Source organism: Lutjanus erythropterus, chromosome 20, assembly GCF_056507025.1.
Source record: "Lutjanus erythropterus isolate fLutEry1 chromosome 20, fLutEry1.hap2, whole genome shotgun sequence".
In the NCBI taxonomy this organism is placed as follows: domain Eukaryota; kingdom Metazoa; phylum Chordata; class Actinopteri; order Lutjaniformes; family Lutjanidae; genus Lutjanus; species Lutjanus erythropterus.
The window spans coordinates 10,963,846-10,979,515 of record NC_139336.1 but is presented as its reverse complement, the minus strand read 5'-3'; the positions used below and the strand labels follow the sequence as shown (position 1 = coordinate 10,979,515).

The 15,670-nt window shown below is 40.6% G+C and overlaps 1 protein-coding gene across 1 annotated transcript in view; it reads right to left on the bottom strand.

Annotated features, from left to right (window-relative positions):
- Window positions 1-2,417: 2,417 nt before the first annotated feature.
- Window positions 2,418-15,670, bottom strand: part of LOC146308185 (leucine-rich repeat transmembrane neuronal protein 4) — a 159,883-nt gene continuing 146,630 nt past the window's right edge. The window contains exon 3 of the mRNA XM_084745750.1: window positions 2,418-9,468. Coding sequence (XP_084601876.1) covers window positions 9,079-9,468 — 390 coding nt within the window. The 3' untranslated portion in view covers window positions 2,418-9,078. The remainder of the gene's footprint in view (window positions 9,469-15,670) is intronic.

Genomic DNA, 15,670 nt, shown 5'->3' with positions numbered 1-15,670 from the left:
GACAACCGCTTGTAAAAATGAGTGCAGATAAAACAGGACAGGCTATCAGAGGGTGAGGGGCTCTGACGTTTGGGAGGGAGGAGAACCGCTCCCTCTTTGTGTGGAAAGACGGCAGATGAGATGGTGAAGCTGGAGAGGGAAAATGGACGTAACACTTGACAACTATCAGAACATCATTGCATGTAAACTGCAAGACTCTCTTCACGACTAAGACTGGTAATACATCAAACCTATTTTATCATCTTAGCTGCTTCCATCCTTAGGAGTACACAACATGTCGTCAAGTCATGACCTATGATCAATGATTGATATGATCAATAATTATCAGTACTACCAATATAAAATGTCACAGGACTCCTCTGCTTCTCCAAGCTTGGTGTCAGCTGTTGCAACAGTGAAATCTGTTGTGGTGTAGTTCCAACTCCTGAAACAGTGAAACCTCCCCTTTTTTTCTCAACATTGGGTGCACCCAGGTGTGTCATTTTTTTTCCTTCTTTTTGTAAGTAAACATTACATTTTTTTATATTAATATAAAAATAATTTATTTGCAAAATTGTGTCACACTTGATGTGACAAGGCAGGCATGTCGAAATTTTGTCTTTGAAATATTCACAATTTCATGTCGTTAATTTGTGCTGCTGTTGGTGTGTGTTGGTCTTAAGCCTGCAAAAAAGCTCCCATTTTCAAAACAGGGACTACTGGGATTGTTGTGTTTAATGCAGAATCTTGCTCTTGTGCTCCAAATGGGTATTGGTACTATGACCATCTGTCATTTCTGACCGGTTGCCAAGCTTCAAAGAGTCTTACCTGATAGAGACAGGGACCATATCAGAGAGAGTAGAAATGGACGCATGAGAGCAACTTTTTAATTGATACTGCAACAAAGAATGAATGATAACCCCCCTCTGTCTTGTCTGTTTGTTAACCTCAAACGAACCACACTCAGAATACAAACACCAAGCTTTGGTTGACATCAGGAGAAGAGGACACCGGGCTTGCCTCCAACCAGACAGTTGAGTGGGCGATTCTATGGGGAGGGAGTGGAGCAGCTGTAGAGAGCCATAGCTGACCTCACAGGAGTTCAGGTAAGGCGAGTCTTTCCGGTAATTCTTCTTTGTTGCTGGCTATGAAGGCATTTAAGGCAGGATGTATGGGAATCCCCTAGAATGACGACAAAACATTTTGCCAATAGTACCTGTGACATGACAGCATTGGTCTGACTGTTCACTATCATATTATTTCATATCATATCGATATTTCTTAAAGGAGCACACAAAATATAACTTGATACCATCGTTCTGGTGGACCAATCTGGTAACATATATATATGTACTGGTTATTTCCTTAAGCTTTGGCTACATTAAACACCAACTATCTTTTTACTGGTTAAAACTGTATGGCACATGGTTGTGTAAATTGCAGGAATAAAAGAAGAAAGTGACGTTCTGAATTGTGTTGTCAGTTTTGGGAATGAACGTAAAAAAATAAAAAAAAAAAAAAGGTTAGTGTCTGGGCTGCCTTAAAATTTTACATTGGCTGAATTTGTGTTTTCATTATTGTGAAACAGAAACAGTCAGTTTCCATCATATATGTTTTCTGTAAACTATAAAATAGAAGGGCCTCAGGAGAGTTTTAACTCTTCCAATGCGTGCTGTGAAGTCTGCTAATATGCTGATCATTTTTCTTTAGAAACTAAATTTAATGAGTTGATCGAACTCTGTACAGTCAATTTAAGTCATCATTTTAAGTCAAAAGTTTTAAAGTTACAATAAACATATTTATAGTTCTTAAAGGTTATGAAAATGAATACTAGAAATTTTAACTTTAATCAACTTGAATGAATAAAACTGTAAATAAAACAGCTCTCTTGAACACCAAATTTGTATTAAATGAATAGATTACTGTCTAAAGACTACAGGTTGCTTTAATCATTTCCCTGTCATTCAGTCGGCTAATTTAATCTCTCTGGTCAACTACTATAACAGGACAGAGATGACAGTAAACAATTAATAATGGAAGATCTCAAAACCTGTCACTTTAACCAATTAAAACAATTCCTGTGCACCTGAAGTTTAATTTAAAAATGACATCTGATGACCTATTTCTTTGTAAACAGCCATGTACATCTTGCATAAAAAATATGAACAGAAAAATGGCCTGTTATTCTGTTTGAAGAATGTGCAGTTATTTGCATTGATTACAGTGGAAGTGTAATGTTGCAGAAGCCGCTTCACAAATGGTTCACATATGTAGTCAAAATGTTTGACTCCTGCTCCTTGAGAGGCACAGAAGATTAAAAATGTCCATCATAAGTAAAGAAATCATTATACTAGTACTGTCCATAATGTGTAAAATCTGTATTTCCCCTTTAATGCAAGTTATAATACAGTACATACAGGTAAACAAGACATCACAACTCCCATCTTTAGATGTTTATTTCTGATATCATCATCAAAATTTTTACAAAACATTTTCTGACAATAATATACTCAAAGAAGAGCCATATTTTTGCGCTTGGACCAGGTCTCCACAAAAATGCTTTAGGTCTGAATACAGTAAAAAGAACCAAAATCCAAATAAGAAAAAAAAAAATCAACAACAAACCAACTACCAAAGAAAACAATGCAGCGCATATTTACACCCTACAGAAATCAATGCTCTCTGCAGGAAATGAATGAGAAGGAGACAGCGGGGATCCCCTGGTTTATATGGAAACGGGTTTAAGAGGCAGCAGTTTGATTTGAGCCTGCAAGCAAACAAAGACTGATTCTGATATTGCTTTCTATCAGTTTCTCTCTGCTTTCTCCATCGCTGCACGCTCAAGCCAACTGCAGAAGTACAATGCAGGCCATTTAAATAAAAACCTTCCTTTCCTCAGTGCTCGCATTAAATCCAATTAGGGGCGTAAACGGGCTTTGTCAGACAAACGAAAAAGTGTGTTTCCCTGACAGAGGTTAATGATCATGCCTTCCCTTTCTGTGTCCCCTCTGACATGAGCAATGGCAGAAAAACAGAGTCAGGACAATGCCGGTCAGAGGTTAAAGACTTCCTGCTAATGTGAAACAGCATGGAACAATAACAATCAATGGGGACCGGGCTGGCCTGAACATCAGTAATGGTGACGTTGGTTCAGAGGAGGTAGAGGAGTAGGTGCTGCTATAGATACACACACACACACACACACACACACACACACACACACACACACAGGCCATCTGGGTACATGCGGGGTAGCTAACTCACTAGCAATGCTTCCAGTCTGTCTTTATGCCTTGCTTGACAAAGTTATTAATTCTTACCACTTTGCAGTCTGCGCACACACTAATGACACAAAAATAGAAACTCAAATCCGGAATCTGGAAGTGGCAGATGGGGAGCATTAGCTTGGTTTTTTTTTTTTTTTTTGCTGCTTAGTCCCCCCCCCCCCCTATCTGTGTGGATACGTGCTGACTGTCTGGAGTCATGACTGTTTGTTGTATGGGTATGCCCCAGCGCTGCCTGCGGGTAAGACACAGATGTATGGCAGAGGAAGAAAAGCTGCAACTCCACGTCTGGCTTGGAATTCATTTTTCAAATCTATTTATCAGGTAATGGATTAGAACCTACTGAACCGTCGCAGATGGCCTTGGGTGAACTGAAATGGATGGGAGCGTCAAAAGCAGGAGTACTTTATTATCATTTATCAAGGCGTGCGTGTCGCATGTGTTTGTAGATTTTTTTCATCTGTTTATATGTATTTATGCCTGATTGTTCTGCAGTTAAACATGAAGTCACAATCAATGTTTTAAGTGTTTTTTTTTCACCTATGTATTGCGCAATATTTCACCCATACATCATTATTGGTGAAATATGACAACTCATTCAGTGTTACTAAATTTGCATCCAATCAAAGGTTTTCTCACTCATGACGCTGCCTGTGCATGAAAGGAGAATACATCCATTCACTGGAGTGGACTGGAGTGTTTTTAGAGGCCGAGCCCCACTGTACAAAAACCAAAACTTAATAACTTTATTTGGGTGAAACTGGATCGTATTTTATGAAGAAAATAGTTTCTGTTTTCCTCTCTGATGTCTTCCGGTTTTCCAGCTTCAGTTTTCAGTGATTTAATTGTAGAGTTTGGTGACAGACAGACAGCTTTTGCAGCTTATTTGTTGCTTAAGTAGCAAACCATGGCAGCAACCATTAGCAGGCAACAGAACTGGGCTCGGCAGCCACCCAGTGAACACGACCAGTCACCAGGATGAACACAGCCTCTGAGACGGACCAAGTAGAGTACCAAGGTTGATTACAAGTCTCCTAATAGAAAGGTAGATTTACTTGTTGCTAAAGTGACTTAGCTAACCGCTAAAAGATAGCACGTTTAGCCATAAGTCATCCCTGGGATCCTGGGATCTAAACCCAGCAAGACCATGTTGGTCACCTATTCGCTGTCTTCACTCTGACTTATGTTGGTTGGAGGCTGTTTTAGTCTCGTCCTGGCCATGTTCACTGGGAACAGTTTGCTAATATGACTGCTCTCCTTCCTACATCAATGGGCTGCTTTAGCTGCATGGCCAGGGGCGTAAGACAGAGCACTATTGTCTCCTTTAAATGCCAGATAACGCCTGCGACAATCCCTCCTTAACTGCCTGTTGTACAGGAAACATGCAAGCAATTAAGACCTCTGCTAACCATTTCATGGGAACTTTAAAGACCAACAAATACATATGGACTTAGTGTAGATTAAGATGACCAGATTTCTAAAATGAAAACATTCTCAGTTTGGTGATCAATATATCATTAAAATATACAATTCATTATCTTTGAAATATAAAAGTGGGTCCATTCAGGTTTCATGTATTTTGACCATGGTGATTCTTGTACTGTAGTAAAGTATGTTGCAGGCCGATAAAATGTAGTAGTCAACCGGGAAGCTCTGCTGCCCAGTCTTTCTTGGCACATGAAATATTAATTTATTGGTCTGTTTTTAACACACGGTACAAAAGAGGGACATTTTCGGGGACAGCTCCAGCCAGGGACAGGCTACCAAAAATGGGGACTGTCCCAGTAAAACAGGAACCTCTGGTCTCTCTAGTATAAATTAAACTTAAAATTATGCATTTAAAGTGTGTTTCTGTTTATCTTTGCATGTGAGGATGCATAATACATACAGTTTAGAAAATGCAAGCTGATTTGTTCTGTCTGTATTTGTCATATGTAACTCTACAGTGTCACTTGTGTGTGTCTAAGCTTGGCTGAAGCAGTTTGTGTCATTCCTTACAGTGGCAATAAAGCTGACTGGGACATTCAGAAACATCAGAAAGCTTTCATTGTAACAGAATAAAATGTCCTTGCACTTACCCATTTGTCCCTCTATATCCTCCCTATTGTACAGCATCTCCGTCTCCCTCTTCCCGTCTCCTCTGCACCCCCCCCCCCCCCCTCCCTCCCCTTGGAGATTTGCATTTAGCTTTTCCTCTGTGCATTAACACTTAAAAATGAAAGTTTTCACTGCAATTCTTCAGACCTTTATTCACCCCACCCGAAGCAAACAAAATAAAGAGGAATCAAAAAAAAAAAAAAAAAAAAGAAAGAGAGATGTTCCCAGTGGGGACTTGAGCCCAAACTCAAAGAGTGAAGAGGGGTGGGGGAGCTCGGGGTGTACAAAACCATAAACAAACAAAGCAGCGGAGAAAATAAAGCCTGTTGGCGTTTGCGGGGCGAGCGCAGACGGTCCTGGAGTTCAGCTCAAACATGCATCATTAGCATGCAGCGCCTGTGCTTCCAGCTCTCTGATGGCAAAAGAAAATGGACAAAAGACTAAATAATTACTGGCAGCAGGATTCGAGCATTCCGCTGAACATATCTTGATTTTATCAGGGAGGTTGTCATGATTAATCAATCGCTTATTAGTAGTTGATTTAATTGTGAACATACAAAGATTTTATTAGCATTTTCTAATTACACATGAAGTAGCTTTGATCATTGTGTTTAGACTGGATTGAACCATTATCACTCCTCTGAAAACTGAAGTAATTACTACATGTGGGGTACTGGGCTTCAGCAGGAGACTATTAAAGGGAAAGTCTGTCCCTGGAGTGGGTGCCCAAAACAAGCCTCTTTCTCCGTTTAACAGCCTATAAAGTGCCAGGGAATTCTACCTTAGGCGAGACAGGGGCTAGAATGGGTCAGCAAACAAGTTGCCTTAAAAAAAGTTGTCCATGACACGTGCTGCTGGTTCTAGGGCACTCCAGTCAGGAAATATATCCCATACTGTTTGTCTCCGGTTCAGCGCTCCTCCCTAACTGGGCATACTTTCCCAAAATATCGGCATGCGGACAGAAATAGAACATCATTAAACAGGTTCACCCGAGTCACCAAGAGGCAGACATGAAATTCAGGCCAAGGAGTTAGCAGGGGTGATATAGAGCAAGGCAAGACAATACATGGATAGAATTGAGAGAGCTCCCATTATAAAGACATTGGCACAGCTGCTATTACAAAGTAAACTCCACCAGCACTATTAAGCAACCGTACTGAGCGAATCAACTGCTTTTTATGCATTGTCCTGTACACGAAGGGGACTTGAACCCTTCTTAGTCGTGAGACCATGAAGACTTTTGGGTCACTTGTTGTTTTGGGGCTGGTTTTTGGTAAAACATTTAACAAAATAATGGCACATCAAAAAGAAACATCCTTCACAAGTTAAACTCTTGGTATAAAGAATAACACACTTCTTCTCCCCGAGTAGACCTTGAAATGGCAGATAGTGTTGAAATTCTTAAACAAGAGGAGTGGAATTGGGATGTACCTAACAACATGTCATACAGCCACCTCCTGCAAGATGAAGTCAGAACAGAAAATATGGATCTCTATGAAGTTTGACGCTCGGAGTGCATCACAATAACAGGGCTCCCAATCTTCCCTTCTTCGTGTGGTTCAGTAAAATGATTGGATTTTGAGAAATAACCCCAGTAACATAATTGGTGTTTAATGGTAGAATAGTGACGGGAGCAAGATAGAAAAATATTTATCATTGAAACAACAGGAGCGTTTCAGTAGGAACCTCTTCACCGAGTCATCTTGGTAACAGATTCCCACTGGAAAGTGAATAAGGCTCCTCTTCTGTTCACAAGCAGTTTGTGTTTCAGAAGAAGTTGAGTTCATACTTTTTTTCATCTTTAAAGATTCACTATTTACACGATAAATAAGTTCTATTCGATTTTTGTCCTTTGATCAGTCTTATAGAATTTCTTGACATCATCTTTGAACACCTCAAAAACTGTCTCTTATGCTCCAAGCCAAAATGACAAAAGAACAAAATAAAACAAAATAATTCCCTATTTTTCTCTTATCTTGAGAATATACCCACTTTCATGGGATATTTTGGCCCCTCGCAGTTTCATCTGTCAATCAACCAGTTGCGCTGTGGGAGGACCAAGCAGAGTTTCCACGGCTCCCGATAGTATGACCACTGACATGTAGAAAATGGCCCCGGTGCACTGCTTGGATCAAGCCAGAGATGATATTTGAGAGGCCATCACGGCCGTATCAGAAGTTCTTATCACCTCCATAAGTCACTGAGCAGCTGCACTTGACACGGTGGCCAAAGGGCTACAGAGCGCAATAATGTCCCGCACTGCAGACACGCTTTCTGGCAAAACAAAAGGAGATGTCAGGCAATATTCCCAGTCCAGCCCAATGGGTTCATATGCAGGTCAAAGAGAAGTCGACGTGCTGGTTCAACATGCCCCCACTAGGCACTGCTGTTCTCTGTGGTGGAGCGGAGACGGGAGCACATGGCCAGAGCTTTGCCAACCCAGCAAGATGGTGCTCTTCAAATTGTCCAGTGTGATGAAAGTCAAACATTGAGTCAACAATGTTTCAAATGACTGGTCGGGGCAGTGAGAGTGGTTCGACCTTCAGTAAAGTGGACCTTTTTTAAGAATATGTACAATACTTTGCATTCAAATGTACTTATTTTACCACATAAATTCCCCATGATTATCTCTTTAAAGCATAGTGAGTCATTCAGCTGGGATATAATCATATACAAAGACCTGCCATTCTGCTGTGAAAAGGGCCCATGTATGCTTAAGGAATTCATGGAACATACCATAATTTATTAAGTGTTTCTGTGTTGTCTGAGATTGTGAACTAAGGGGGGAGGACCAGGTAAAACACATCATTATGATAAATATCTGTTAAAATTTCAGTTTCACTGTTTCCCCTTGTACGTGTCGCGTGGTTACTATGCTAATCTGTGAAGACAAGCCCAGTTCATCTGACACCGCCATGGGGATTTGGTTGTAATTGTGAATGTGAGTTGGCAGAGGCTAGTTTAGTAGACCAACTGGCATTTTAAGAATGCCCTCAGCTAAAGCAGCTTATGTGCATTAAAAGAACAAAAATATAACTCTTTGGTTTGACATGCACATTAATGGAATCCAGTGAGAGATCCCACATCAAAGGAAAAAAAAGAAAGTAAAACAAAAGAGAAATTTGATGTAATTACTTGAGATGACTCATCTTTATGAAATGATATGGATTTGCTTTTGTTAACATCTACAGACTATATATTTTAATAATAATAATCACAGTAAGAAGCCCCTTGCTCTTCACATGATGTCCAGCTCCATCTCTTTTATCTACTTTTTGTGATCGAGAACTTGTGTTTATTGCACTTTCCCTTTCACTCCTGCCTCAAGTGGACTGCTATTATGCTGTGAACAGGTGCCCCATGATGTTGTCATGGGATATGGCAAAAACCAGATTTGGAAACAAGGTAATACTTTTTGTCCTACGCTGGATTATTTCCCATGATTCAGTAGTAAGGAGTTTTCTATGAGGTGCTTTGAAAAAAAAAAGAAAAAAGAAAATGATCTGCGTGGATGTCTCTCCATCTACTGTATATTGGTGAGACTGTGTGTTTCAGATGCCAAATCCCTCCAGGCAGAATTAGAAAATTTTTGTCCTCTAGTTCACATCATGTTCTGAAAACAAGGCCCCACTGAATAACCAGCTCGCCTGCCCCTTCATTTCAATGTCATGGTGAATCTGAGGCCCTCGCCCCACTTCTAACAACCGGGCTCGGCCTGCTAGCGTCCAAATTTGAGTGTGCCGGTGCGCTCGACGGTAGGATAAGGTACACTGCTGGGACGCTCGACGGTAGGATAAGGTACACTGCTGGGACGCTCGATAGTAGGATAAGGTACACTGCTGGGACCTTCAGTCGGTGGTCTGAGGGGCGGCGGAGGAGAGCGAGGCCCTGGCACAGGGGCACCTATGCTGGCAGCCGTCGGCACCGCAGGCAGCGCCACTGTCTGTATAGTGCCCCTATCACACGGCCCCAGGTCCTCCAGGCCCTCCAGGCCCTGTGGGGGTCCCTCGTAGCCCATGTTGAGCCGCAGGGGTTGATGGGCCTGGCAGTAGTCTACGATGGGCTGTTCATAGCGGTAGAAGGTCAGCGCACCCAACTGGTGGGGGACCTGTTAGAGAGAACAGAGGAGGAGACAGAAGGAGAATGGGATGGAGAGGATAAAGTCGGGGTGGGTGACACATGGGCAGGGTTGTCCAAGAGTCAAGAAAATACAGACAGGAGAAGAGGGAACAAAAGGAGAGAGAGAGAGAGAGAAATATTAGCTTTACAAATTCTCAGCAAACTGTGTCCTTCAGAAATACCAAAAACAGACTGTTTAAAGGAGCAAAATGCAACATTCAGACAACTAGATGTCATCAAATAACTATTTGTTATGTTAAGATATAGTCACACTCCCACTCTTCATGTTGTTATCTGAGCTTGTTTTCAATGTGCCTGGTGAGTAACTTCCTCATATTATGGCTAAACCTTTCACTAAAATATCTTTCTGAAATGTTTTAGGTGAGATACAGTAAATGCAATAACAGGATCTTGATTCATATTTGATCAGCACTGCCTAGTTTCATGAGTCAGAACAGCACACTCAATCAGAACAGTACACTAATTATGTTTCTGAAGACATTTTATGGGAGAATTAAGCAATGCGGTAACAGAATCTTCAGCAATATTTGATCAACACTGCCTAGTTTGACAGTTTGATATGAGTTTCCGTTTAGTCTAACCTAAACCAGAGTCAGAATGGCAGCTGTCTGGTCAATAAATCTCGGATTACAGCTAAACTCTGCACTAAACTATATTTCTACCAACATCTCAAGCCAGAATTAGGTGGTGTACCAACATAAACCTGATCAATATTTGATCAGCGCAGCCAAGTTTCAGTTTGATCTCTGTTTCAAGAGGAGCCGCTGCCAGGTTACAGTCTTTCTTGTATTACAGCTAAAGAGTGCACTAAAACACGCCTCTGAAAACATTTCAGGTGAAAATGAGGCAATGTAGTAACATACTCTTGATCCATATTTTATCAGTACTGCCCCAGAGGCATTTGTTGAGATGCTGGTTCCTACTGTTTCCTTCTAAAGGAGGATGCTGATCAATAATAATGCAGTTACAATGTATAATACACATACACATACTCACAGTGACCAAAGCCCATAAAATTGGTGATTACTGAGGTAAGTCAGCTAAACTGCAGAATTCTTAATGTTTGTGTTATAAAGGGCATTTTCCCAATCAGATTGTCACCCCAATTTCTTTTGTGTTCTTTTGTGTAGAATTTCATCTAATTTTTCACATTTCAAGGATACATTCAAGCCAAGTCACAAAAAAGGTTTTGTGCTTTTCACCCCAATTCAATGAGGGGAGACAAATTTGTGGTACAAACTGATGACAGAATGCATTTGAAAAGCTAAACTGCAAAATGTCTGAGGAACAATATCCCATAATAATACAAAAATACAAAAGACATGGTCTTAATAAATGCTTATTTCACATTTCGTTGGTGCCATTTCTTTGGAGTATAGTCCCAGTTGTTGCTTTTCAGTTGTATCTTGTTGGACTGACCTTTTAAGATTAACAATGATTAATTACTGGATTAAAAAAAACAGAACAAAAATAACACATCCTACATATTCTGCAGCCACAACAGCCACAGCTGTTTACTTTTCAAATAAACATTACATTCTTTCAAATTGCGTTTGATTTTTCCAATGCAGTTAATTTGTTACACAACATTTCATTGTGCCTGTGTGACTCCAAGCTTTCAGCACAGTTAGTTTGGCAGCTCACTGCTGGCCCTCTGTAATCATCCTCACATGGTGACCACCTGAGCCTCCAGCTTCCCAAAACCCATTTGCTGCAAAGGCCCTCCAAAGTGTGTGCTGCGAAGCATCTGCGACAACTGCTTTTTACAGATGTGTGAGGCATTTCGTGCAGTCTGTGTACGCCGCCTGCCCACGACTTGTGCTGCAACGCACTGTGACTGTCAGAAGAATGAGAAGACGTATGTTTGGAGAGGCATGCATGTATGAATGACACACAAATCACACTACTTGTGACAAAACCACAGAGGTTTTCATGTTCAACCTTTGGTACAAGAGCTAGAACAAACAGGCCCCTCTCCGGTGCCATGTCACGTACTCTGTCTGCTGTGTCACAGCCAGGAGCACTCGTCACATCTGGCTGTGTGTCTGGTCTTGTGCGCCCTCCCCCAAACCTTTAAACGGCGCCAAACAAACAGATGAGACTCTCGTGACACCCTGTCTCCCTAACTTTAAATCACACACTTATTCACCTTAAAAAAGGAGGCCAATTAAGAGATTTCTAACAGGCCGTGAAAACAGCAGGGTAAGATGGCAGCTGACCTGGATTAAACACCACAGCCTGGCAGAGCGACAGATCATCAGATCAGCACACACAGGCGACAAGAAACACACAACACAACAGCAGGAGCTACTGATATGACACCAACACGGAAGACATGAATAATACAGCCCCTGACTCTTGAGGAGGCGTTGGAAGCAGAGCAAGTGTCACAACTCCAGCGTCTTTCATGCACATCTGCGACATTTTATTTTTAACCTTAACCAGTGATGCTAACCAGATTTTGGGAGTGAGATCTTGACAAAATACAAAGCACATCCACTTTTTTTAAAAGATCAGTTCATCTTCCCTTCAGATATATAACCGTGTAGATATTTTTGGTGTTAAGCACCGAGATTTTCATTTCTTTATCTTCTGTTGCTCTGTCACCAGCAGGCAACTTGTGGGTTTTAGCCAAATTACCAAAATACTTCCACCTTCCCCTCTCCATCCCATAGTAGCAGAGAGTAGAGGGCCATGACTTTGAAATATCAGTCCTGTGCTGTGTATTGATAAATCCATGGTGCTGTCCGTGGTGCTGAAGTAGCAGACAGATTTGTAATTGCCTGCATTTCAGTCATTTTTGTCATGGAACTACAGTGTTCTCTAAACGCAACAGCTACATGAGTCATTCATGAGTAAATTCACTAGTAGTGAGAACAAAACAAATGGGGTCCACCTCCTGAAAAAATATTGAAAAATTCAGTTGAAAAAGTTCAGCAACACTTCCTATCAGACACAATGTTCTAGTTAAGATTTTGAGAAAAACAGATGCAAACAGGAAACAAATAATATAGTAACACTTCTTAGGAGGGGTACATGAATTACCATGAATTCATACATGACTTCATGTATGAAAATCCACAGTCATAAATATACAGTGAGCAGTTCTCATACATAACTTAATACAAGAACAATACATAAATTAATGATCTCTGAGTTCTAAATGATCTTCATGTCTCGTTCACACAAAGGTCTGCAGGGTAAAACTGACCAGTCCCAGCAAAAGTGTTCTGTTTAATTCAAAGTGTTGTAATCATGATTAATTAAGCACCGCTTCTTTTTTACTTCGTTTGTGGCCATTCACTAAAGTCAGCCCTTTTGTATTAATAAGCATTGTGTAATTGGAGAAAAATACATGGTTAATACATGCAATTTCAATATTATTCCACCACTAATCATGTTATTTATTTGAATGGGCACAAACATGGTGAGGTCATGAAGGAGTAATGTTAAATTAAAGCTACTGCAAAGAACTTTAATATTTGGTTTGGCCCCTGTGGACAAAAGGGGTAGTGTTTCCTCCGCCATAACCACACACGTGAAAATAATACAATTATGGTAATATTAATATCCTGCTTCATTTCGACTGGCTAACAAACTCATTGTGACTTTGCCTGGGAAAATGTAAACACAGGCTAGTTTCACCTGATATCAAAGAGAATCCAACCCAGTGGCAGCCATTAAGAATAACTATATAGAGACAGACAGTCTTCTCATTGATGGTTTTCTTTGCATATGTCGGCTATATAGAGGTCTCAGAATGAAATTGAAGTGGTTTCATAACCAGTTAAAAACTCCTTGTAGTAGCTTTAACAAGGATTTTGAGAAAATGTTCTTTTTAATTTGGAGAACAGACCCTTTAAAGGTCCAGTGTGTAACATTTACAGGAATTTAATGCAGAATATATCAGACATGAACTAAAATATTTATAAGTATGTTTTAATTACTGTATGATCACCTAAAAAAGATGTTAAAAGGTGTGTTTTTTGTTACATTAGAATGAGTCCACAATGCTGAACCACCATGATTCTACTAACACTGGCTTACGGACTTTCATATTTTGCGCAAGTTTCGTAGGTTCTCCTAAACCTTTAAGGGGAGAGCGAGACAACGCATTTACAATGTGCAAGCTCACTTCTAGATGCCACTAAATCCTGCACTCTAATCCTTTAAGTTGAAGTGAAAGGAAAAGGAAACATGCAAACAGGAAACAAGTGATACTCTAAGAGTGATCCCAAAACACTAAATTATGTCCCAGAAATGCAAAGTAGTAGAAGACAAGTCAACAAAGAGGATTTAGAAGTAAGAGTTTTCAGTACATGCAAACCAAAAGAATGTGTCCCCAATATCCTTGTACATTTATTAAACTTATCCTATAAAGTCATTCTGATTGAATAAATCAAATTTGAGGGAACATAAAAGAATTTAGGACAGGATTTTCTTAAAAGAGGACCGTCTGTGTCAATGAAATGCAGATATATGCTGGTAGTGAAGGGGGAATAGTGTGTGTTTGTGTGTGTGTGTGTGTGTGTGTGTGTGTGCACAGATTTCAAAGTCAAATGGAAACAATCTGGGCTAACGCAGCTTGGCAGTTCAGGAATTATCCCGAACCACAGGGCTAAGATAAAGCCACTCTGAGAGCTTTAACACCAGTTCTGTTTTAGATAAAAATAGTGTTATTTGTAGCCTCGAGCTTTACTGTAACACACTTCCCCGATTCAGTGCAACATTCAGCAAATTGCACCAAGTTGTAGTCATGCATTCATATAAAGCAGCTGTTGAAAGCGTGTTTGACTGGTCTAGTGTTAATATAAGAAGCAGGACTTTCAGAAAAATCACCCATCAGTCCTTCAACCCAGCCTTTTTTTTTTTCCCAGCTCCAGAACCACCACCTTCCTCCTCTTCATACCTCCTTCCTCCTCAAATGGACTCCATTAAGCGAGGCTGACTCATTACATTATAGGCACTCAGTGGATTACTCCCCTCATTCCCCTTTCAGTTTAAACCCTTCACCAACCCCTGCTGCTGCCGCCGTGCTGCTACCACACCACCCCACCGCCCCATCGCTCGTCACACACCCCACCCCCGCCTCCACCTCCACCTCAGCTCTGCTCACAGCTCCCTGCCCAGGTCCAACGAATTAATTAACCGATATTAAGTCCTAACCGTTTCAGTGGATTCTGTCAAATTGTCAGGGCATAAATCTGGCCCCGTGCAGAGAGCGTGTGTGTGAGAGTGTGTCTCGCATTGCTTCCTGTCTGTGAATGTATGTGGTTGAAAACGGGAAAAAAAAGGACAGAAGATAGAAAACAGACAGAAGATAAGAGTTTTTTTGACAGGCTGCCTTAAATTTTCAACATTCAGTGCAGCTCTAAAAGGAACATGCAATGTTGAAAGATGCATAAATATCAGAGTCATCAAAGTCATTGACCCAAAACACTCTTCTCATCAGATTCTGTGAACAAAAGGTGCTATTGATATTCACCGGCCATCCATATGGTTGCAAGAACTACCTCATTAGGAATGCTTTCAGCCTCTCTTTATTCCTCCCAGCATTAGGAATTTATTAATTCCACCACCGAGTAGTCTGTTGACAGTGGAGACAGCCAAATATGTAAATGGATAACATCTGGTCAGACTAACAAACATACAAAATAGACATTTCAATTTATGTTCCAAATGTTCTAAAAGATACATGGTTTGGCTGTGAATGAATGATGTTATGTTGAGGCTCATGTAACAGGCCAAACAACTGTGGAGAAGTTAAAACACCACAGAGCCGATTCTCAGTTCACGATCTCTCCTTAAATACTAATCAAGGCTATTTTGACCCTTTCGGCCACAGATGAAACTCTCTTCTTCCCTGCAAGTTAAGTGCTTATAACATTTATAAAAAGAGGCACATCTAAATTGTAATATTTCATATGTGCAACTGATTATCCATCAATCATCATTTTGTTTCTGGTCTTTGCTTTCAGAGCTTCAACTGGAAAAGCATGCTGGGTGTTAAATTTAGGCTAAATTGCATGCAGCAGGTGGTATCAGCATAAATATGAGGAGATAAATTGGTTCTGTGGTTGGAGTTTTGAGTGTCAAACCATCTCACCATGAACTCCCATTTCATATCTTTTTGATTTTCAGCACCTTTATACTGCATAACAATACATTAG